The sequence below is a fragment of the Clarias gariepinus genome, chromosome 6, assembly GCF_024256425.1.
Source record: "Clarias gariepinus isolate MV-2021 ecotype Netherlands chromosome 6, CGAR_prim_01v2, whole genome shotgun sequence".
Lineage (NCBI taxonomy): Eukaryota > Metazoa > Chordata > Actinopteri > Siluriformes > Clariidae > Clarias > Clarias gariepinus.
In genome coordinates, this window is record NC_071105.1 from 1,279,039 (window position 1) to 1,303,841 (window position 24,803).

The window sequence follows — 24,803 nt, forward strand, 5'->3', positions numbered from 1 at the left end:
AGAGGTTATTATGTGAGTATAGGAGAGCGTAAGTCTAAGTGGACGTCCATGACATGCAGAGTCCCACAAGGCTCAATTCTTGCACCCCTCCAGTTTAGCCTGTATATGCTTCCACCAAGTCAGATAATTCTGACTTGGTGGAATAATAATTAATTATTATTTATAAATAATAATATTAATATTATTATTATTATTATTAATAATAATTAATAAGTCAGAAAGAACAAAATTGCCTATCACAGCTATGATGATGCCCAGTTTTTCCCATTTCTCCAAATGACTACAGCCCCATAGACTTTCTCTGCCAATGCATTGATGAAATTAATAGTTGGATGTGCCAAAAATGTTTTCAGTTAAACAAGGAGAAAACTGAGGTCATTGCATTTGGAAACGAAGATGAAGCTCTAAAGGTGAATGCATACCTTCACTGTATGGGTCAAACAACTAAAAATCAATTCAAGAATCTTGGGGTGATTCTGGAGACAGATCTTAGTTTCAGTAGTCATGTCAAAGCAGTAACTAAATTAGCATACTATTATCTTAAAAACATTGCAAGAATTAGATGTTTTGTTTTCAGTCAAGACTTGGAGAAACTTGTCCATCCCTTTATCACCGGCAGGGTGGATTATTGTAGTGGTCTCCTTACCGGCCTTCCCAAGAAGACCAGCTCATCCAGAACGCTGCTGCCAGGATTCTGACTAGAATCTGAAAATCTGATCACATCACACCAGTCCTCAGGTCCTTACACTGGCTTCCTGTAACATTTTAAAGTACTTTTACTCGTTTATAAATCACTCAATGGCCTAGGACCTAAATACATGACAGATATGCTCACTGAATATAACCGTAACAGACCACTTAGATCGTTAGGATCAAGTCAGTTAGAAATACCAAGGGTTCACACAAAACAAGGGAAGTCGCCTTTAGCTATTATGCTGCCCACAGTTGGAACCAGATCCAGAAGAGATCATATGTGCTAAAACATTAGACACATTTAAATCTAGACTTAAAACTCATCTGTTTAGCTGTGCATTTATTAAATGAGCACTGTGATACGTCTGGATCGACTGCACTGCATTTTAGGTTTACTTAATTTTTTTTAACTGCTTCTAAATTAAATTTTAAGTAGTTTTAAAAATGCGTCATTACAAACTGTTTTTATTTTAAATCAAATTTAAAAAGTTTGTGTGCTACTATTTTTTATTTCTTTTTATAATTATTTTCTTCTCTTCTATGTAAGGCACTTTGAATTACCATTGTGTATGAAATGTGCTATAAAAATAACCTTGCCTTGCCTTGAAAGCAACAAGCCACTAATCAGACAGCGGTTTTATTATTTTACACACAACTTAAAACATGCAAAGTAATTTAGATAAATATAAATAATTTAGATAGAAAAGACGTTAGATAAAAGTTTTTCACCATGTAGAGAAAGAGATTTCTAAACACCCATGAGTGTGTTGTGGGTTGAAAATTTGGCCATTAAGGTGATCTGTGAATATTAGTGTAAATCACCAGAAGACAAAGACAGTATTGAAAGTAACACTTCTTTTTTTGTGTAGAAATACGACGAGAGATTTTTAAAATTATTTTATTATGCATATATGAATATGACCAATTTCAATATATGAAAAAGACAAGGAAAGCACTGTGGAAAACACAAAGAGAAAAAGAATTCCACCAACTGAACCAGGATAATAGAATGGGTGAAGCTGATTGGCTGGTTCTTATCACATCAATGTGCACTTGCAGCATTATACAAATTAGGTTTTCTGATCTCACTGTGGCGTAAACACACATGCAAAAACTGGCGTATCTCAACAGAGTCTCCATTTAAAATGCAGAACATACAACTGGAATAAACAGGTATGTCAAGATTAGAGGTCAGCTTTTAAGAATGAAATAAAACTAATAAATAAACCAGTTGTAATACACCAGTAGCCTAATTGTAAAATAGTTGAATCACCAGCCTTGACACTTGAGGCACCAGAATGATACTTAAATAATATGAATTTATTTATAGTCATCTAATTATTACATAAAATCTTTTTTTTTTCCAATTAATATAAAGTGGACATACATCATGAGCATACAAGGATAAACCCAAGCAATTTTCAAACTGTCTGAGGCAGGGGAGGGTGTTATGGTATGTGTCAGGGTAGACTCCATGGCCCATTTTTGATTTTTATGAGTTCAGTCTTTATTCATCACATATACATTACTGCACAGTGAAATTATTTAGCCTTCCCATATCCCAGCTTCCTGTTGTTAGGCCGTGGTTAGAGTGCAGGGTTAGCCATTAGACGATGCTCCTGGAACAGACAAAGTTAAGGGCCTTGCTCAAGGGCCCAACCTCTGACCTTACGAACAGTAACAGAAACAGAGCCTTACACCAGTGGTAATATGGGCCACCATCCCGTATTTTGGAAAAGAAAAAGGAAAACTTCAAATAAATAGAATCACATCACTATTTTCAGTATCATGCTTGATATGAACTAGGCAGCTTGTGGTAACTGATTGCTTACATGAGTGCGATGAGCCACTGTTTTCATCTGGTACAATGACAGGTAAGAGTCAACCAAAAAGAGTGCTTCAGAAGGTGATCCAATCTGCACAGGAAATCATTGGCTATCCCCTTCCCTACCTAAAGGTAACTCTATAGAACATGCTGCCTTAAAATGATCAGTCTTATTCTGGAGATTATCTATTTAAATGATTGCCATCAGGCAAGTTACTAGTCCATTTGGTTATGTATGAATACAGTTTCTATCCTAGCACTATATAGAAGTTATGCTGCTAGACTCAAAAGTATACATATACAAATAGGTTTATTCTAAAAATAAAAACGCATTATTTTGCTCTGGTAGTTCAGTTTACACATTCACTTTCTATGTTTACACAAATTTCATCCACTGGTGTGTAAAATATTCATGCTTATATAGTTATTATACATATTTATTTATTTACAATAGTTTGAGGTCTATATTTTGTTTATATACATGAGATATTATAGAATATTGATGACTAATTTGTATCATCTAGCCTGCAGTAAAATTTTTATTTAAGTTATAATCTGAGATGCACTGTACGGATTGCTTTAACTATACTTGTATAGGGACACTAAATCTTGAACCTGGAGTCCACTCAAACACGTGCAGTTCTTGCTTTCTCTTATTCACTCTATTTGCTAGCAAAACACCTACTAATTACTCTACTACATTGATGGATCAACTTGTATAGCACATACAGTTTCTAAAATAAATAAATTATATATATATTGTTTTTATCTATATTTATAAATATTATCTATATACTTATAGGTGTTTTCCTACAAGATACTTTGAGTATAACACAATAAATCTTTCAGCATCTTTTGACAATGTATATACAGTTTACAGTATACTAGGAATGTGCAAATATGAAATTAACACGTACTTTAAAGGATGCTTGCTGTTGTTAAGGTGGTGACTGGCCCCATACAGACATCAGAGTGAGAGTTAGGTCATGTCTGATGATGATGGTTGCTCATGTAGGCTTGTGCCGACTAGCACTGACTATCCAGAGTATAAATCTCAGTGTGTTATCATGACCTTTAGAGAGTTAAACCATTAAAGCCACATGCAAGAACTTGTACAAGCATGGTTGTACAAGTTTAAAATTTGATACATTCTGTAATAATCTTTTTTCCCCCACTTTAAAAATCTTCCCTGTACCCCTTTTCTGAGGGGAACTGTTGCAAGTCGACATCCTTTACTGTGTGACTGAGTTGGTGCTGCTGAAAAGCTTGTTGTGTCTTAAAACTTTTCCCACACTCTGAGCAGATTGGTTTCTCTCTAGTGTGAATGCGCTGGTGTTGCTGGAGATTACCAATCTCAGTAAAACTCTTCCCACACTGTAAGCAATGGTACGGCTTCTCTCCTGTGTGAATGCGCTGGTGTTTTGTGAGATCGCGACTCTCTGCAAATCTTTTCCCGCACTCCGAGCACTGATGCGGCTTCTCTCCTGTGTGATTGCGCTGGTGATGTTGGAGAGTACTGCTTCGGCTAAAACACTTTCCACAGTCTAAGCAATAATATGGCTTCTCTCCTGTGTGAATCCGCTGGTGATGTTGGAGTGTACTGCTTCGGCTAAAACACTTTCCACAATCTAAGCATGCATAAGGCTTCTCTCCTGTATGAATGCGCTGATGATTTTGAAGACTACTGCTTCGGCTAAAACGCATTCCACAATCCAAACATCTATACGGCTTCTCCCCTGTGTGAATACGCTGGTGTTTTATAAGATCATGACTCTCTGTAAAACTCTTGCAACACTGTGAGCACTGATGGGGCTTCTCTCCTGTGTGAATGCGCTGGTGTTTTTGGAGAGTAGCACTTCGGGTAAAACGCTTTCCGCAATCTAAGCACTGAAATGGTTTCTCTCCTGTGTGAGTGCTCTGGTGGTGTTGGAGGGTACCTTTTCGGTTAAACCGCATCCCACAATCTAAGCACTGATACGGTTTCTCTCCTGTGTGAATCCGCTGGTGTTGTAGGAGAGTACCACTTTGGGTAAAATGCATTCCACAGTCTAAACACTGATACGGCTTTTCTCCTGTGTGAATACGCTGGTGTTTTATGAGGTCATGACTCTCGGTAAAACTCTTGAAACACTGTGAGCATTTATACGGCCTCTCCCCACTGTGAATACGCTGGTGTTTTTGAAGAGAACCACTTCGGGTAAAACACTTTCCACAGTCTAAGCACTGATACGGCTTCTCTCCTGTGTGGATTCGTTGGTGGCTCAGGAGATTACTATTCACTGTAAAACTCTTGCCACACTCTGAGCACTGATACGGCTTCTCCCCAGTGTGAATGCGCTGGTGTTGTTGGAAGGAACTCAGAACATTAAAAGTCTTTCCACACTCTTGACAGTAATAGGGTTTCTCCCCAGTGTGAATGCACTGGTGCACTCGGAGAGACTTCTCTTGATTGAAACCTTTCCCACAGTTTGAGCACTGATACAGCTTTTCTCCTGTCTCAGTCTCAGAGGTGTTCGTGTGGAAAGGACCAGATAAACTGTGGTGGCTACTGGAGCGCTCCGTGGGATCCAGAATTTCTAATTTAATCTCCTCTGACTTCACCCTATCTGGAGTTCCTGAGGAGGGAAGATATACAACATATGAAGAAAAACAGACTACTAGAGGCAGAAAAATTAATGACTTAGTGATAAACAGGGACAGGTGTGGAATCTAATTGAAGGCCACTGGAGCATTTTCAGTTTAACTTCATATCAGGTATACAACAAATAGTAATAAGAAAACTACTTTTATTTTTATACAACAAGCAACTTGTTTCTGTTTGTCCTCTTACCTGGTATGTTTATGATCTTCAAAAAATTTTATTAATAACAAAACATTGGGCAAAAAAATTAAATAAACATTTTGCTTTGAAAGCAGACAATTTAATAAATACGGATGCAGGTGATAAGCTAACTATATTAGATCAGCACTTATAATACGAGGTGGTATCAAAGTTTTTAAATTCCCACACGACAGACCCTTTAGACGACATAAGATCTCAATGCAAATGCAGCAAATGTTTAAAAAGACAATGAACACGCACTTGTATGGAGGGAAATCCCGGACATTTTTCAAAAGGAAAAATACAAAGTCCATTTGCAGTCGCATTTCCCATGTCTTACAATTTATGAGCCTGTCATATTTAAATAGCAAAATCAATTAGTGGACAGAGAAGATATTACAAATAAATATATTAAGATCTTCTCCTGTTACAGTCTGCTGGAGCTATATCTGTCAGAAACGCTGCTTACCGGCGCTTTATAGCGATGGAGTCACTAAGGGACTGTCTAAAAAGTGCATGACCAAGACCCAAAACAGTATGAATTATTTGTTTGTTTAATTGATTAATAATTATTTAATGTACATTTAAAAATAAATGACTACACAGACAATTCTTGTGCCAATAAAACAGATAATTTGTTAAATGAAAGTTGGTGTTTTTTATGATAAAAAAAAAAAATTGTAAAGGTATGTATAAAAATTATTCCCTTTGCAATATTCAGTTTAATAATGTTTTTTAAATGAATTTTTACAACAAAAAAAAAATGAATAGCTTCTTCATTATGTGGATTACACATGTAAAACCAAATATACTATAATCCCCTCTATCATTGCTAAAACGATAACCAATCCTTTTTATCATTTAGTTTGATTTCATTTTTCTTTTCTTTGCCAAAAATTTATAAAAAACTAACAACTGAAATAAGATCAAAATGAATATTGCAAAGGGAATGGTTGTATTTATTATCAAGGATAAAGTGGATTATAGTACAGTTGGTTTTACATTTGAAATTTCTATAGCAACAAAAGTTATTGAATTTTGTTGATTTAATTGTAATTTTTGGCAACTCATAATAGACTGTACCAAAGTGCATTTATTTTCATACATATCTTTACAATTATAATTTTTTTTTATTATAAAAAACATCCTAACTCTCATTTAACAAATTATCTGTTTTATTGCCACAAGAATTGTCTGTGTAATCATTCATTTTTAAATGTACATTAAAATAATTAGTAATCAATTAAACAAACAATACACAGAAAAAGTGAAAAAGTAGACGTAGTAATCGATTTTGCTACTTAAATATGACGGGCTCATAACTTGTAAAACATGGGAAATGCAACTGCAAATGGACTTTGCTTTTTCATTTGAAATTTGGCAGTCAGTGTTCGTTTCCAATTGCATTTGAATTATGTCACACTTTATGCATCCACATATGGGAAACACAACTGCAGATGAGAAATTTGCAATTCCTTTAAAACATTTTCGAGATGTCCCTCCATACACTTGGTCCAGCTGTGAACTGAATCGGCTTTTTCAGTTGTATAGATGACGGGCTCTTCCATTGTTAAGCCCGTTCGTCTCAGGGTCGTACCCACACACCCAAGTTTCGTCCCAGGTCATCCTTGACACACTGACAAAGTTCTTGGCAGACTTTAACAATGTTTCTTTTACTCCTGCGTCAGCAGCATGGGGACAAACTTGCCAACAACACGACGCATGTTCAAATTATACATGAGGATTGCCTAGACTGTTCCGTATGACACACTGACAAAGGCAGCAATGTTGTGGATTGAGCATCATCATGTACAAATTTTCAGGGGTTGAGCTTGTTGAAGGTCTTCCTGATCTCTTATCGTCTTATGCTCTTAAGTCATGCGTGCCCCTCAAAACACCTCAAACGACTCATTGAAGCATCGCCATAAACTTACCAAAATATGTCAAACCTCTCTGTGGCAGATTTGCCCAGTTTCACACAGAATTTCACGTTTTCTCTTACCTCTAACTTGTTGTCCATGATAAAATAGCAAATGTGATAAGGCACACCATCAGAACAGCACCAGTCCACAGCTCCCAATGTACACAGGATGATGTCTTTGGCACATTACCTTAAAAAGGCGAGTACTTGCTACGACTGCCTGCAGCCTTGTACTGCAATCTGTTGACTAGTCTTGAAACTTTTAGATACCACATCGTGGTGAACTCTCTTTACATAGACTGAAGTAATTTAAATAGAAAAGATTGTAGCACAGCAGCTCTGTGCATATCTAAACAGAAATAAGATGAAATATATCAGTCAGGATTTAGGCCGCATCATAGCATAGACATAGCACTTTTGGCATCATTGATCAGACTATTCTCCTTGATAGATTAGAAAATGTTTTAGGAGTTAAGGGAAAGGCCCTCTCCTGGCTGTGATTGAACCATTGCCTCAGATCAAAGTTAGATTTTAATAGTGTCGATAATGTTTTAAACACAAAGGAAAAAAGTGATGTGTGTACAGCTGTAGGGAATTTGTGAAACAAATGCCCTGTATTTTAGTGTATTGGGGAAAGGATAAAGTAGGAAACAATAGCCGAGAGAGAGAGAAAGCTGAGCAACACAGAGCTTTGTGCGTGTGTGTGAATAGTTAGTTTCTCTTGTCTCCTGTCTCCTCATTTCCAGACCAACTTAGTGTTATGATATGGGGTTGCTTCAGTTGCTCAGATCTAGGCTCAGCAACGTTTAAATTATGGCAATAAAATCAAGTCAGGTGATGACCTGGAGCTTTTCTCTGGGCATATTCCAGGATTATGAGAGTGTTTCAGGGAGCATGAGGAATCATGGATCTTCAGTAATTTCACACATGAACTGGACACCACATTACAGAACCTACAGTAATTAAAGCTAAAGGTGGTTGATTGAAATTTTGTGTAAAAAAACAAAAAAGTGTGACTTTTTTTGCCACACAAAGCACAATATGTTTACCTGGTTGTCAGTTTCTTTTCTAGCATTTCCAGATCATAAATCCCTCAGTTTAAATCTTTTAATCAGTTGAGGAATGTAAATGTTAATGGCACTTTTTTCTTCAAACACAGCTCCTCCTGTCCAAAGAAGCTAAATTGATTTACAAGCAATGGGCCAATGATGATACAGTCCTTTAACACCTGCCCAAAAGCAGCTGGCCAATGACGGAGGAACATTCTAACACCCGCCCACACAGCACACTTGTATCAGAAGTTTAAACAAAACCTGAGAAATTAAATTGAAAAGAAAAATCTGGAGAAAAAGAAGAGAAATTTTAAACCAATTATAAAAAATTTCCAATTATTATTATTATTATTTTTTGTCTCATATGTTTTATTCTGTTCAATATTTTTGGACAGATCTTTTTTTCCATATGTGAAAGGTGTTATTGTAAGAAGTACCAGATGATAGATGGTGATTACTGGAGCTCTCTGTGGGTTCTACATTCTCACATTTAATCTCATCTGAATTCATCATCAATGAAGCTTCTGTGGAGGAAATAATAAACAACAGCAGAATGAACTACAGAACACAACTGACTAACAACAACAAAAAAAATCAATGGTTCAAACATTTTAGTAAACAAATAAATTGTGATTAAATGTATAAACTGAATTCCAGAGTGACAAACATTTCTGTCTGAAAACTGATGTGCATACTGGAGGGATTAAATGGTAAAATGTAGCAAACTGCCCATAATTTTCCAAATACATAGGGAATGCACATAAAGCCACAGACCTTTACTGTATACTGTATATACAAATATTTTTGATTAGGAGTGCAAGAATTCATCGACTGAAATTGATATTTAAATTATTTGCAACAACATTAATTGTCGATTCGCTAATGACGTAATTGTGCTTAAATCTCGAGCAAACTGTGAACGCTAATGCAGAAGGTGATTTTATTTATCTATTTATTTATTTATGTACAAATTCCAGATCACTGAAGTGTAATTTAAAATGTTATGTCCTTAGCAACACGCCTGAGTATCTTGGCAAGTTTTGTTAAAACTCGATTGAATTCACACAGATCACAGCACACACTGAACCAGACATCCCGCACACGCGCACACACGCATACTTGTGCAACTAGTTTTTGGGGACTACACACTGGATTCCAGAATGTGGGGACTCGTATTTCTAAAGGGTTTAGGAACAATTGGACAACAGATTAATGTTTCAAATTAAGCCCTGAAGGCAGCTGTCACTTTGAATTTAAGAAAAAAATGTTGTTAAAGCCACCTGACATTTCTATCCGATGAGGGAACAATTTCAAGTACACCAAACTTATGAGGACCAGCTAATACATACACACAACGTTCTGGTACTGTATTTCTACAATGTAGGTACTTGTGAATAATGTGGGGACAATTTTTACAAACAAATAAAAAACTGAGAAAGTCACATAAAAATCAACCACCCTTTATTAATTTCTTTTTACACTTTGCAGTTAAGTATTTATTGCACATTCATAGAAATTTCCTTGAAACTTAATACTAAACAATAAAGTACTTGGGTTCCAATTACAATTTAAGTAGTGTGTGTATATATATATATATTATATGAAAAAGTACAGAATTTTATACAGTTACATCCTCCTTTTAAGAGCAAAGACTGAATACTAACAAAACAACTGTCTCCCAATACAATAAGCCTTATAAAACCTTTTTTCCTGGTACTATGCAAGGTTTGATGAACGTTTACAGATAATTTTCAACAGCTTCTAATTTACAGGTCTCTCATTTTTTTTTATTGTAACCACCTTAAAACCTGAATAAATGCAGAACAATGTTAGTCAACACACAAAATTTCTTCATTTTCATAAAAGCTTACCATGCTTGTTTAGCATATACCACCTTAGGGAAAAGATGTTCTACTGGTTGGTGCTGTTGCTTTCTCCGCTGAGGTTTCTGGGTCCTGCTTTGTAGATGGTCTTAAGTCTACTTCTGCTTCTATGTAAACACAGACCAGATGCATTCCTTTTGAATACTTAAACTGAACAGTAACAAGCCTTGATAGCACTATTAATGTATGTTCAGTGCCACAGGTTCCACCACTCCACCACATACACACTGCCTGGCCAATTGGTGAAAAAACAGTCACCAATTCAAAATAACTTTCATCAAGAACAATTCTTATTGATTGTTAAAAGTACTAGGATAGAGTTAAGTAACAGCCTGATGCTTTATTTACAACTTAATAGGGATAGTGCTGAACCCTCAGCTTCATGGAAGAAATGTGGTTAGGAAATTTAAAGTGCTGCATGAAGTAGACTCATGTAGTGAGTGCTGGGAGTAATGGTGATCATCTCCAGAGGCTCCATCTGACTCCAGATGATTACAGTCTGCTTCAGTTCCACGTTTTGTCACCTGTAACGGGCACAACAGCCACTACTTCGTTCAGCGCTAGTTTAACCACACATTCAAAAAACTGTAATATAGGAGATATTGCCGAATTTTAAAAAAATGTGAATAATTAGCTTTCTAGGATCCTGCATTAAGCTTAAGATGGCATTGTTACAAGTCTACATTGCTAACAAGGGTTACAATACTGTACAACCCGATAGCAAACAGTGGGGGCATTTTACAAAATATTGCACCGTAAATTTACAGAATCTTTGTCCATGCACTGGGCCAGTCAGGAAAGGGCACTGATTACAGGAAAAGAGCTTGACAGGAGTAATTCAGGTACAGTAGGGATTTGACAATTTCAGTTAAGTTAAGCCTTTATTCATCACACATACATTACTGCACAGTGAAATTCTTTATTCTTCACATATCCCAGCTTCTTGTTAGTAGGCAGGGGTCAGAGCGCAGGGTGAGCCATTTTTACGGCGCCCTTGGAGCAGACAGGGTTAAGGGCCTTGCTCAAGGGCCCAACAGTGGCAACCTGGCGAAGCTGGGGCTCGAACCGCAGATCTTCCGAACCGTGACTCAGAGCTTTAACACACTGAGCCACCACTGCCCCATTTCACAATCAAAGAAAATAAAGAGTAGTATTTGTAGACTCAAAGCATAGTGGAGAGTCACACATACAGCTAAGGAGTGATGAGACAGCATGCAGGAGCATTCAGGACACTCAAATACTATAAGTAAAGCATACCATAAGTAAAGAGTGAAGTAAACTACAAACTTGGTGGTACAGCGACTAATGGGCAAGATCAGAGCCATCCCCAGCCCCAAAAGTAGTTAAAGTAAATGAAATTAAACATCTATAAACAAACAACAAGCCGAGTTGAAGCAATACATCGGTGTTGCTGCTGAGTAGTATGAGGTAACTACATCAGCACTGCTGAAGTCATTCTGGCAAAAAACTACAGCAGACAATACCAGCAATATGAAATGCACAGAACAGACATGTTGGATGAGTACAGTCTGCATGACAGAAGGTCAAGTGGAAACTAAATGTACAGTCTGGTCAGAGTGAGACATCTTATAGAAAACATGTATGAAAAAAGTTAGCGTGTGTCTGAATATTCCTGGCAAATTTAAGGAGCAGCAATGCATAAATGTCACAGCAGAGGTTCAGTAATGTGTTCAGTAATCAGTGCAATAGTCATGAGCCCTGCCCAATTCCATCACATGTTCCTTTCAATGTGTCAGACTTTGTTGTATTTCTTTAAATGTAGTCATGAGGAACCGTAGCCAAACACAGTGCCAATTCCGTCAAAGCATACTTCAATAGAAAAACGCACGATGGAACACGGTCAGTGGAGAGACAAAAATTTGAATGTGTACTTATGCCATAACTGTAACGCGTGGTGATGGGCCGGTAATGAACGATTCGTTCTTTTTTAAACTGATATTTAACATGATTCAGAAGGACGGGTTTCACTCAGAGAGTGATTTGTTCATTTTCTACTGGATGAGCATACGTGAAGCAACGCAACACCTCTGCAGGTTATGTACAGGAAACAGAAATGAGTAGTTACCTTTAAGTCTTCTAGTCAGAGTTGCTTTTGTTTTTTTTGTCATGTGATTCCCATAGACACTATGCAGTGCAATAGATTCAAAAGAACGAACGACTTGGACTAGAAGACTCGAAGGTAACTACTCATTTCTGGACTAGAAGACTCATGAAAAGAACCGCTTAATTCTGTTTCCTGTGTAGTGAACTACATATGAGTCACGTGACAAAAGAACGAACGATTCGGACCAGAAGATGGTGAACTGCTCATTCTGTTTATCATAACATGTCTTTAGCTGCAGAGTAATGTAATTGTAACTATAGCCAAAGTTTGTGTTTGTAGATGTGTTGGGGGGCCTGTTTATTGAAAATGTAACATTTTACTTTGAACTAAATGACTCAAAAAAGGATTAGATTATTTCAGTTCAGAATCGAAGAACCTAACCACTAAAATGATCCAAACTTTACGTCACTAGTAACTGGCACCATAACTGCAATTTTGACCGTAACCAACACTGAATCTAGGTCTGATGCTACAGTGTTCATAAAAATGTATGAACACTAAAGGTGGAGGTATACACAGTAAACAGTTTTGAAAGGGATGTATTCAGTGTTGTGTACACACTATCCTACGTTACACATGTTGCAATAAATCAGTATATCTATTGTCTCATTACCTAGGCTTAAGACTTTTTCACAGCACTGTATGTGAGATCAGAAAACTTTGCCCTGTCCGTCCTGTCAGAGTACACTGTGCAGAGCATTTACTGCGTAAAACATGCAGCAATACAGTGTATTTACCTGAGTACAGGAAGAAGAGCTGTGTAGTGGAGATGATCTCCAGAGGCCTTTCCACAGTGTCTCACCTAAAACCATACATCAGTTACTATCTCATTTAATAAAACTGTCATCTTTAATTATTATTATTATTATTATAAATGATTTTATACAAAGACCTCACAGTTTAAAGAAAGGAAAAGATCAGGACATGTGTGTGTAACAGAGCTGTAGATCAGCATCTATATGAAAGTAAATGTAACTCTGCTCCAGGTGGGGATGTGTTCCATACTTGCAGTGTAAGTTTATCTTTAACACCTGGCGCTGAGCTGCATCTCTGCAGCGATAAAATCGACAATTATTGATAATGAAATTCGTTGTCAATGAATGTTGTTATTGATTAGTTGGGCTGCTCACGTCACTGAGGAGTGCGACCTCAAGATGCATAAATACACACAGATACACAGCCGCTCGCGCAATAGAGGTTTCAGAAGCGTCTGCAGGAAAAAGCGTGCGCCCCGAGTACTCCAAGGTATGGGAGCAACTTACATTGAACGCCTCCAAGAAGACGGTAACCTGCACTCTATGCAAGACCGAGCTTTCAAATATTTTTGAAAAATTATTGCCCAACTAATCGATTATTAAAATAATCGCTAGTTGCAGCCCTAGCACAGTGTCACTAAAATCACGCGTCACACAGAAGCTGGTGCACATTTAGGATAAAAAGTCTAACCAAGACTAAAGATCCATGTGATTAAACCTAACCAGTTCGTCTGTTCTGATCACAAACACATGCAGCATCTTTAACCCTGAATCGGGCACAGACTGCTAAATTAAACAGTTTTAAATCCATATTACATGAGTTTATCTACTTGATTCCTTCTCAGATTGGCGCTCAGTGCAGCGCGGTAAGTGAAAGCTTTTTCTCGCGGCTAAACTTTATTTAAACTCCACAGCTCAAACAGCGTGTAAACAGGAATAAATACGGTGCATACTCACATCCTGAGCTGTCTGTACCAGGTGAAGTAGGACAGGACTCCTGTTAGGGTGTTGTGGTGAAGGTGTTGTCCTCACAAGCTCTCCTGAGAGCGGCTGAGCTCCACTCTATCCTCCCGCACGGAGCTTCCTGTAGCGCGGTCACTGTAGCCCTCTCCCCCCGCCTGAGCTGGACTAAATCACGTTAGTACAACCGGCTAGGCTAATTAAACCTCACTCTCATACAGCTATCTAAGGTTTTCTCACCTTTAAATCATTAATGTATAAATTATATAACGTATGTGAGAGATAATGTTCTGTGTGGCTGCTCTGACCCAGATCCACATCAGGCCTAAGCTAACTAACATTAGTTAATTACTTGAAATGTAAAATCCTATAAAATATTTATACCCTGACCGTTTGTGTAATAAAACATTTCATGTCATGGTGAAAATTTCCTCACCTGGACTTTGTATAACTGAGCTGAACGTCCCATTTTAATATCTCCATAGGCCCCAGCATAAACAGGTGTACTATGTGCTTAATCAGCCCACTACACCTTTAAGCCAATGAGTTTATACTATACCCTTAATGTTGTATATACCTTTAATGAGTCACTTAACAACATACTACCCCATTGGCTCAACAAGCAGTGAGCTCATTCCGCTTGTTAACCAATCAGAGTTCAGCATAGCTGGATTACGTCAGAAAGTGTGCTAACGAGATGTTATATTTTTTCACTTAGCGGCCAGCAGGATGGTTTACACACTTGTGAGGCACCGATACACTCGCACTTTCTTACGCGTAAATGATGATACTGGGGACTAAGGAGATATTAAGGGGGGGGGGGGAGTTCAGCTGGGTGAGATATACATGCTACAATGGTTAATAAAGTGGGGACTCGATTTTAAGTCCCCACTTTCACACTGGTCCCCACTTGATGGGTGTGTATTCCGGTCGATGTCCCCACATTAATAGCCTTGCGAGTACACACACACACACACATATAGATACAACAATACATGCATGCATACATCTACTACACAGCATCGGTCTGAATCAGTCCTTGTGCCACGTTTTCCTACACTGTACAGTGAAAAAGTGCTACTAGAAGCTCCAGAAACATGCACACCCCGAAGCTGCACTGTTTAAATAAAGCTGCAGTCCAACTAAACCTGTCTTAGTATTAAACTAAGACCAGTTTACAGTGTAGACTTTCCTCACATCAAGTATATTTTTTACAGTCTTTTGTTGACAATGGCAACATTTTCCTTAATATTAAGTTTAATCTAGACCTAGGTTTCAGTAAAATTGTTGTGTTTGTCAGAATTATTGGTGTGGGAAGTACCTGATGATATTTGGTGAGTACCGAAGATCTCTGTAGGTTCCAAACTCTCACATTTAATCCCGTGCGAGTTCATCCTGGTTGGATCTCCTGATGTTCTTGCAGAGGTAAATATAAGACATGTAGGAAATAGAACAGCAGGAGGAGACAGGACAACTTCTACAATACCTGGAGAAGACAGAAACAAACGCTCAATGGTTCAATATTTTTAACAAACAACTTTAATGACAGTTTAATTGACTGTTAACTTCAGAACTACACAACAGGGAAAAAATGGATGCTGCTCTTTAGTTTAGGTGAAACAACAGACCAAGAGCAGGAAAATCTCAGACTGAACTAAAGTAAAACAACTGGTGGTCTGTAGCAAAATCACAAACCTCACCCAAGTACAACTAGAAATAAACAGGTTGTAGAGAGGGTAAAATCCAAGTTGAAAATTCTTGTCAAACATGGAATATAATGCAACATTGAAAAGAAAGGATAACACTGGCTTACAACGTTTTTGTTTCCAAAGCTTTGGAATAGCCTTCCAGACACTGTTCGGGGAGCAGACACGGTTTCCCAATTTAAAAGTAGGCTCAAGACGCATCTCTTTAATCTGGCATACGCGTAACTCAACCCATAACCTCATACTCCATTACACTTATCCTGAATGGCAACTACGCTAATTCTCTCCATCTTTTCTGTATTTTTCTACCCATCCTGAGACATCTGGAGATTGTGCCAGTTTCAGTAGACAAAGGCCAACCCTGCGAGGTTTCTAAAGCATCTTGAGAAGGACCTGCTCCAGCTAGATTCTGCTTTATGATGGCTGGAGCTACACATCCTGCTCCTGTGCTTCCAGTGATCTGACCCCATCTGCCCTCTGCACCTACTGCTGAACTGAATCTACACAACTTCTGATATATTGAACTTTCACCTGCACAACACACTTGATGTTATTTCTATCTGTTATCACCCAGATGAGGATGGGTTCCCTGTTGAGTCTGGTTCCTCTCAAGGTTTCTTCCTATTGCCATCTCAGGGAGTTTTTCCTTGCCACTGTCGCCGTCACCCTTGGCTTGCTCATCAGAGACATTTCATTCATCATTCATTCATTTAATTATTATCTAGACACATTTTTCTCACACATACACACTTCCAAATATTTTCTTTTCTTTTCTTTCTTAAAAGAAGAAGAAAAAAAAAAAATCTTTCATTTTTTTTCTTGTGAAGCTGCTTTGGGACAATGACCATTGTTAAAAGCGCTATATAAATAAAATTGAATTGAATTGAATTGAAATTCCTTTATAATTTTTGTGCGATACAGATTTTGTGATGCTGATCACAAAAATAACTTAATCATTACATTTAATTTTCAATAACTTAAATTTTCCCATTACGCAAGGTTTTTGGGAAACGGCCAATTCTGCATGAGCTGTTTTAATGCAATAGTGATTAAAGTAGCCAAAATATAAGAAGACGATATTGTTGGCCAGCAGACCTGACAAGTAATAAAGGATAGTCACTTTGATGACCTTCTGCAGGGTGCCAAACGTGTTGCGTAGACCAACTTCAAGAACGTTGTTTATAACTTTCTGGGAAACTACACAGCACCAACCTATGTCAAACAGTTTGAAAACCTGCTCAAGGTATACAAGTCAATAAACTGCAACACGTCACTGAAGATAAATTTTCCTTATTTCCACTTGGATATCTTCCCAGCAAACCCCCGGCACCATGACTGTGGTAAAAGCCTTTACCAAGACGTTGCCAATATGGAGAAATGCTACCAGGGAAACCAGAGTACGAGGAGAACATGCAAACTCCTTGCACACAGGTACGAGGTGGGAACTGAACCCGGACCCTGGCGGTGCAAGGCAACACCGAACCTAAACCGTACTCAGAGAAAACAGAGAAGGTCATATAAGAAGTTATAACAATCATACACGCTCTTTAAAACAGACAGCTCGGAAATTAGAACGTAAATGGCGTCAAACTAAATTGTTAGTATTTCAAATAGCATGGAAGGAGAGCATCCTGAACTATAGAAAAGCTCTTAGTGTAGCTAGATCAACATATCTCTCCACTCTTGTAGAAAATAATAAAAATAATCCTAGATTTTTATTTAATACCGTAGCCAAATTAACCAGAAATAAAACCACTGCAGAAATCTCCACAACATCATCGTGCAATAGTAAGGACTTCATGAACTTTTTTAATAATAAAATTGTAAATATTAGGCATAGAATTAAGGTTTTGAAACCAAACAATGTAATTTATGCAGATGCTAAACTAGCCATGTCAGATCAGAACCTAGAATACTTTACTCCTCTTGAAGAGAATGAACTGATTTCACTCATCTCTTCTGCAAATTCATCAACCTGTATATTAGATCCTTTACCGACACATTTTCTTAAACAGATAGTACCAGCAATAACAGAACCCCTGTTGAAAATAATTAATTCTTCACTCAGCATTTGGTATGTCCCAAAATCTTTTAAATTAGCAGTTATTAAACCAATTATTAAGAAACCTGACCTTGACCCCTGTCAGCTGTCCAGTTACAGGCCAATATCAAACCTCCCCTTTATCTCTAAGATCCTGGAAAAGATAGTAGCGGAGCAGCTATGCTCATATCTTTAGTCAGGATTTAGGCCTCATCATAGCACAGAGACAGCACTCGTTAAAGTAGTAAATGACCTACTAGTGGCCTCTGATCAGGGTTGCGTCACTATATTTGTGTTACTCGACCTCAGTGCAGCTTTTGACACCATTGAACATACTATTCTTCTTCACAGATTAGAAAATGTAGTAGGAATTAAGGGGACAGCCCTCTTCTGGCTCAGATCCTATTTGACCGATCTGTATCAGTATGTAGACTTAAATGGTGATTATTCTGCATGTTCTCTAGTGGAGTTTGGTGTTCCACAGGGTTCAGTTTTAGGTCCACTGCTTTTTTCCCTTTACATGCTTCCTCTGGGCAACATAATCTGTAAGCATGGTATTAGTTTTCACTGTTATGCTGACGACACACAGTTATACATCTCAGCAAAACCTGATGAGATAAATCAGCTTACTAAAGTTGAGCAATCTGTGCAGGACATAAGAAATTGGATGCTAATTAATTTCCTTCTGCTTAATGCAGATAAGACAGAAGTTCTAGTCATAGGACCACATACAGCCAGAAGTAAGATTCTAGATCACACTGTAACTTTAGATTGCCTTTCTGTTCCATTAAGTGCAACAGTAAAAGACCTTGGTGTGATTATAGATTCCAGCCTTTCATTTGAAGCTCATGTAGATAATATTACCAGGATAGCATTCTTTCACCTCAGAAATATTGCCAAGATAAGAAATGTATTGTTGCTAAATGATGCAGAAAAATTAGTTTATGCTTTTATCACCTCTAGGTTGGAATATTGCAATGCCTTAATATCTGGTTGTTTAACTAAGTGCATACACAAGCTTCAGCTAGTCCAGAATGCATCAGCGAGAGTCCTCACTAGAACCAGAAAATACGAGCACATCACACCTATCTCATCTTCACTGCATTGGCTCCCTGTGAAATTTCGCATTGATTTTAAAATACTACTTTCGACATATAAAGCATTAAATGGTTTCGCACCGGCAGTATCTGAGTGAACGGCTAGTGTCTTACGATCCGCCACGCCTACTTCGATCAAAGGATGCAGACTGCTTATCAGTACCACGTATTATCAAAACTACAGCTGGGGGCGGAGCTTTTTCTTACAAAGCCCCAAAGTTATGGAATAGCCTTCCAAATAGTGTTCGGGACTCAGACACAGTCTCAATATTTAAGTCCAGGCTAAAAACCCAATTATTAAATCATGCTTTTTTGTAAATAGATTTGTCTTAGGTAAAGGAGCAGATCTGGGGGACTCATGGACGTAGAGTATTATGGTAAACTGGTATGTTTAGATGCTGTCTTCCCCACTCTCATTGATCACTCAGGTTTGTTGACGGTGAGGTGATTGGTTGCTTTACATCTCAGGGAGCCCTCATGTCTGTGTTTACTTCTCGCTCTCCCTTTTAGTTATGCTGTCATAGTTAGTCCTGCCGGAGTCTCTGCTTGCACTCTACAGTTAATATACATTTACATTATGTGACTGTGACCATACCTAACTGTTATCTCTCCTCTTCTGCTCTCTTTCTCCCCCTCTCTCTCCCCCTCTCTCTGTTGAGCTACACATGTCGTTCCTGAGCTGCCAGTGATCCAGACTCCCTCTGCCCTCTGGACCTGTCTGACCCATCCTGGTGCCCCGCTTCTGGTTGGAGATCTTGTTACATGGATGCCCCGTGTGTCTCTTCGGGATGCGTCTCGTGTCTGGTTCTCTCTACCGAGAAGACGGTTCTGGCCTCGACTGGTGTTGGCAGCTGTTTCTCTGAGGACCTGACAGTTCGATAGAAGTCTACCTGAGTTTTCAATAACTAACTGGACTCCATATTAACATCAACTGTTATGCTGAACTGCCTGCCAACCTACACACAGCATGAATGCAGATCAGTTCCTGCTCTCTGTTTCACCCAGATAAAGATGGGTTCCCTGATGAGTCTGGTTCCTCTCAAGGTTTCTTCCTACTACCATCTCAGGGAGTTTTTCCTTGCCACTGTCGCCCGTGACTTGCTCACCAGGGACTATCTAACTATCATTTTGGTTTATAAACATTCAAATTTCATACAAACTTAAATAATTCTTTTGATTGTGTAAAGCTGCTTTGGGACAATGCCAATTGTTAAAAGCGCTATACAAATAAATTGAATTGAAAATTGAATAGAAGAGACGGTACTGACCAACAGCACAGAGGGGTTTATTACTGAAACAAAACTGTTACACAAAGTTTTATTTTTACAATTAGAATTACATGTACAGTCTGAAAAAAGTGGAGCTTGCCATTGTCGGCAAAACATCTTCAGTTTTCTCTCATGCTTATGCGGCAATATTGTAGTATAGGCGAGTGTGTGAGGTAAACAGCACTATGTTCAAGTGCCCTACTTCAAGTGTGTGAGGTAAACATGTTCTAGTGCCCTACAGAGTGTGTGTGAGGTAAACAGCACTATGTTCTAGTGCCCTACAGACTATGTGAGTTAAACAGCACTATTTTCTAGTGCCCTACAGAGTGTGTGAGGTGAACAGCACTATTTTCTAGTGCCCTACAGAGTGTGTGAGGTAAACAGCACTATGTTCTAGTGCCCTACAGAGTGTGTGAGGTAAACAGCACTATGTTCTAGTGCCCTACAGGGTGTGTGAGGTAAACAGTACTATGTTCTAGTGCCCTACAGAGTGTGTGTGAGTTAAACAGCACTATTTTCTAGTGCCCTACAGAGTGTGTGTGAGGTAAATAGCACTATGTTCTAGTGCCCTACAGAGTGTGTGAGTTAAACAGCACCCTACAAAGTGTGTGTGAGGTAAACAGCACTACGTTCTAGTGCCCTACAGAGTGGGTGTGAGGTAAACAGCACTATGTTCTAGTGCCCTACAGAGTGTGTGTGAGGTAAACAGCACTATGTTCTAGTGCCCTACAGAGTGTGTGTGAGGTAAACAGCACTATGTTCTAGTGCCCTACAGAGTGTGTGAGGTAAACAGCACTATGTTCTAGTGCCCTACAGAGTGTGTGAGGTAAACAGCACCATGTTCTAGTGCCCTACAGAGTGTGTGAGGTAAACAGCACCATGTTCTAGTGCCCTACAGAATATGTGTGAGGTAAACAGCACTATGTTTTAGTGCCCTACAGAATATGTGTGAGGTAAACAGCACTATGTTCTAGTGCCCTACAGAATATGTGTGAGGTAAACAGCACTATGTTCTAGTGCCCTACAGAATATGTGTGAGGTAAACAGCACTATGTTTTAGTGCCCTACAGAGTGGGTGTGAGGTAAACAGCACTATGTTCTAGTGCCCTACAGAGTGGGTGTGAGGTAAACAGCACTATGTTCTAGTGCCCTACAGAGTGTGTGAGGTAAACAGCACTATGTTCTAGTGCCCTACAGAGTGTGTGTGAGGTAAACAGCACCATGTTCTAGTGCCCTATAGAGTGTGTGAGGTAAACAGCACTATGTTCTAGTGCCCTACAGAGTGTGTGTGAGGTAAACAGCACTATGTATTAGTGCCCTACAGAGTGTGTGAGGTAAACAGCACTATGTTCTAGTGCCCTACAGAGTGTGTGAGGTAAACAGCACTATGTTCTAGTGCCCTACAGGGTGTGTGAGGTAAACAGTACTATGTTCTAGTGCCCTACAGAGTGTGTGTGAGTTAAACAGCACTATTTTCTAGTGCCCTACAGAGTGTGTGTGAGGTAAATAGCACTATGTTCTAGTGCCCTACAGAGTGTGTGAGTTAAACAGCACCCTACAAAGTGTGTGTGAGGTAAACAGCACTACGTTCTAGTGCCCTACAGAGTGTGTGAGGTAAACAGCACCATGTTCTAGTGCCCTACAGAGTGTGTGTGAGGTAAACAGCACCATGTTCTAGTGCCCTACAGAGTGTGTGTGAGGTAAACAGCACCATGTTCTAGTGCCCTACAGAGTGTGTGAGTTAAACAGCACAATGTTCTAGTGCCCTACAGAGTGTGTGTGAGGTAAACAGCACAATGTTCTAGTGCCCTACAGAGTGTGTGAGGTAAACAGCACCATGTTCTAGTGCCCTACAGAGTGTGTGAGGTAAACAGCACTATGTTCTAGTGCCCTACAGAGTGTGTGTGAGGTAAACAGCACCATGTTCTAGTGCCCTACAGAGTGTGTGTGAGGTAAACAGCACCATGTTCTAGTGCCCTACAGAGTGTGTGTGAGGTAAACAGCACCATGTTCTAGTGCCCTACAGAGTGTGTGAGTTAAACAGCACCATGTTCTAGTGCCCTACAGAGTGTGTGTGAGGTAAACAGCAATATGTTCTAGTGCCCTACAGAGTGTGTGTGAGGTAAACAGCACTATGTTCTAGTGCCCTACAGAGTGTGTGAGGTAAACAGCACCATGTTCTAGTGCCCTACAGAATATGTGTGAGGTAAACAGCACTATGTTTTAGTGCCCTACAGAGTGTGTGAGGTAAACAGCACCATGTTCTAGTGCCCTACAGAGTGGGTGTGAGGTAAACAGCACTATGTTCTAGTGCCCTACAGAGTGGGTGTGAGGTAAACAGCACTATGTTCTAGTGCCCTACAGAGTGTGTGTGAGGTAAACAGCACTATGTTCTAGTGCCCTACAGAGTGTGTGTGAGGTAAACAGCACTATGTTCTAGTGCCCTACAGAGTGTGTGTGTGAGGTAAACAGCACTATGTTCTAGTGCCCTACAGAGTGTGTGTGTGAGGTAAACAGCACTATGTTCTAGTGCCCTACAGAGTGTGTGTGAGGTAAACAGCACTATGTTCTAGTGCCCTACAGAGTGTGTGTGAGGTAAACAGCACTATGTTCTAGTGCCCTACAGAGTGTGTGAGGTAAACAGCACTATGTTCTAGTGCCCTACAGAGTGTGTGAGGTAAACAGCACCATGTTCTAGTGCCCTACAGAGTATGTGTGAGGTAAACAGCACTATGTTCTAGTGCCCCACAGAGTGTGTGAGGTAAACAGCACTATGTTCTAGTGCCCTACAGAGTGTGTGTGAGGTAAACAGCACTATGTTCTAGTGCCCTACAGAGTGTGTGTGAGGTAAACAGCACTATGTTCTAGTGCCCTACAGAGTGTGTGTGAGGTAAACAGCACTATGTTCTAGTGCCCTACAGAGTGTGTGTGAGGTAAACAGCACTATGTTCTAGTGCCCTACAGAGTGTGTGTGAGGTAAACAGCACCATGTTCTAGTGCCCTACAGAGTGTGTGAGGTAAACAGCACCATGTTCTAGTGCCCTACAGAGTGTGTGAGGTAAACAGCACTATGTTTTAGTGCCCTACAGAATATGTGTGAGGTAAACAGCACTATGTTCTAGTGCCCTACAGAATATGTGTGAGGTAAACAGCACTATGTTCTAGTGCCCTACAGAATATGTGTGAGGTAAACAGCACTATGTTTTAGTGCCCTACAGAGTGGGTGTGAGGTAAACAGCACTATGTTCTAGTGCCCTACAGAGTGGGTGTGAGGTAAACAGCACTATGTTCTAGTGCCCTACAGAGTGTGTGAGGTAAACAGCACTATGTTCTAGTGCCCTACAGAGTGTGTGTGAGGTAAACAGCACCATGTTCTAGTGCCCTATAGAGTGTGTGAGGTAAACAGCACTATGTTCTAGTGCCCTACAGAGTGTGTGTGAGGTAAACAGCACTATGTATTAGTGCCCTACAGAGTGTGTGAGGTAAACAGCACCATGTTCTAGTGCCCTACAGAGTATGTGTGAGGTAAACAGCACTATGTTTTAGTGCCCTACAGAGTGTGTGAGGTAAACAGCACTATGTTCTAGTGCCCTACAGAGTGTGTGTGAGGTAAACAGCACCATGTTCTAGTGCCCTATAGAGTGTGTGAGGTAAACAGCACTATGTTCTAGTGCCCTACAGAGTGTGTGTGAGGTAAACAGCACTATGTATTAGTGCCCTACAGAGTGTGTGAGGTAAACAGCACCATGTTCTAGTGCCCTACAGAGTATGTGTGAGGTAAACAGCACTATGTTTTAGTGCCCTACAGAGTGTGTGAGGTAAACAGCACTATGTTCTAGTGCCCTACAGAATATGTGTGAGGTAAACAGCACTATGTTTTAGTGCCCTACAGAGTGGGTGTGAGGTAAACAGCACTATGTTCTAGTGCCCTACAGAGTGGGTGTGAGGTAAACAGCACTATGTTCTAGTGCCCTACAGAGTGGGTGTGAGGTAAACAGCACTATGTTCTAGTGCCCTACAGAGTGTGTGTGAGGTAAACAGCACTATGTTCTAGTGCCCTACAGAGTGTGTGTGAGGTAAACAGCACTATGTTCTAGTGCCCTACAGAGTGTGTGTGTGAGGTAAACAGCACTATGTTCTAGTGCCCTACAGAGTGTGTGTGAGGTAAACAGCACTATGTTCTAGTGCCCTATAGAGTGTGTGTGAGGTAAACAGCACTATGTTCCAGCCTGTGTAGCGCACTAGCATAGGAAGTAGAAGCCCATTTAGGACTGAGCCACTGTTAGCCGAGTGTAACTTACCTTGAGCTTTACAGCAGAACGCAGTTAACCACCTCAAATACACCCACAACGGATCAGATGGAACTGTGGGGGTAAAACCCTGTCAGAAATATTGGAATGTAAAGATGATTAGTAGAGTCGGAGAGCTCAGCTCATCAATCAGCAACACTGCAGCACGGCTTCTTCTGCTTCTGGGAATGTGTGGAGGAACGAGACCGAAACGCTCACAGCGACACCTACTGGAGGATCAGGGCACTCACATGGGAATTTGCTTTAGTCAGGCTTTAGGATTATCTCAGGATGCTCGTGTTTCGGGTCCTGAAAGCACCAAGCCACTGATCAGGCAGCACTTTTATTCTTTTACAAACACACACAC

At 39.5% G+C, this 24,803-nt stretch overlaps 1 protein-coding gene across 5 annotated transcripts; it reads right to left on the reverse strand.

The window, feature by feature from the left end:
- Positions 1–1,363: 1,363 nt before the first annotated feature.
- On the reverse strand, positions 1,364–24,693 carry LOC128526239 (zinc finger protein 501-like). Of its 5 annotated transcripts, none has more exons than XM_053497871.1 (5): positions 15,357–15,447; positions 13,058–14,198; positions 10,184–10,719; positions 8,750–8,836; positions 1,364–5,133 (listed from the first exon to the last, which is right to left on the reverse strand). In XM_053497871.1, exons 3-5 carry the CDS (start codon positions 10,197–10,199, stop codon positions 3,695–3,697), a joined length of 1,542 nt encoding a protein of 513 aa, XP_053353846.1. In that variant the 5' UTR covers positions 10,200–10,719; positions 13,058–14,198; positions 15,357–15,447; the 3' UTR covers positions 1,364–3,694. The 5 variants fall into 5 exon arrangements, with proteins under 5 accessions (XP_053353846.1, XP_053353845.1, XP_053353843.1 ...); XM_053497870.1 differs by lacking the exon at positions 15,357–15,447 and having other exon boundaries at positions 10,184–10,302; positions 13,058–13,122; positions 14,033–15,344; XM_053497868.1 differs by lacking the exons at positions 10,184–10,719; positions 13,058–14,198 and adding an exon at positions 24,449–24,693 and having other exon boundaries at positions 15,357–15,521.
- Positions 24,694–24,803: the final 110 nt, after the last annotated feature.

What these genes read in the sequence shown, in the direction of transcription:
- LOC128526239 (XM_053497868.1), bottom strand. Translation starts at nt 15,429, where the DNA reads ATGAACTCGCACGGGATTAAATGTGAGAGTTTGGAACCTACAGAGATC. An exon ending in TACTCACCAAATATCATCAG is followed by an intron (nt 8,837 to 15,356) that starts GTACTTCCCACA and finishes TTTCCTCCACAG; the next exon opens with AAGCTTCATTGATGATGAAT. An exon ending in TAATCACCATCTATCATCTG is followed by an intron (nt 5,134 to 8,749) that starts GTACTTCTTACA and finishes TTCCCTCCTCAG; the next exon opens with GAACTCCAGATAGGGTGAAG.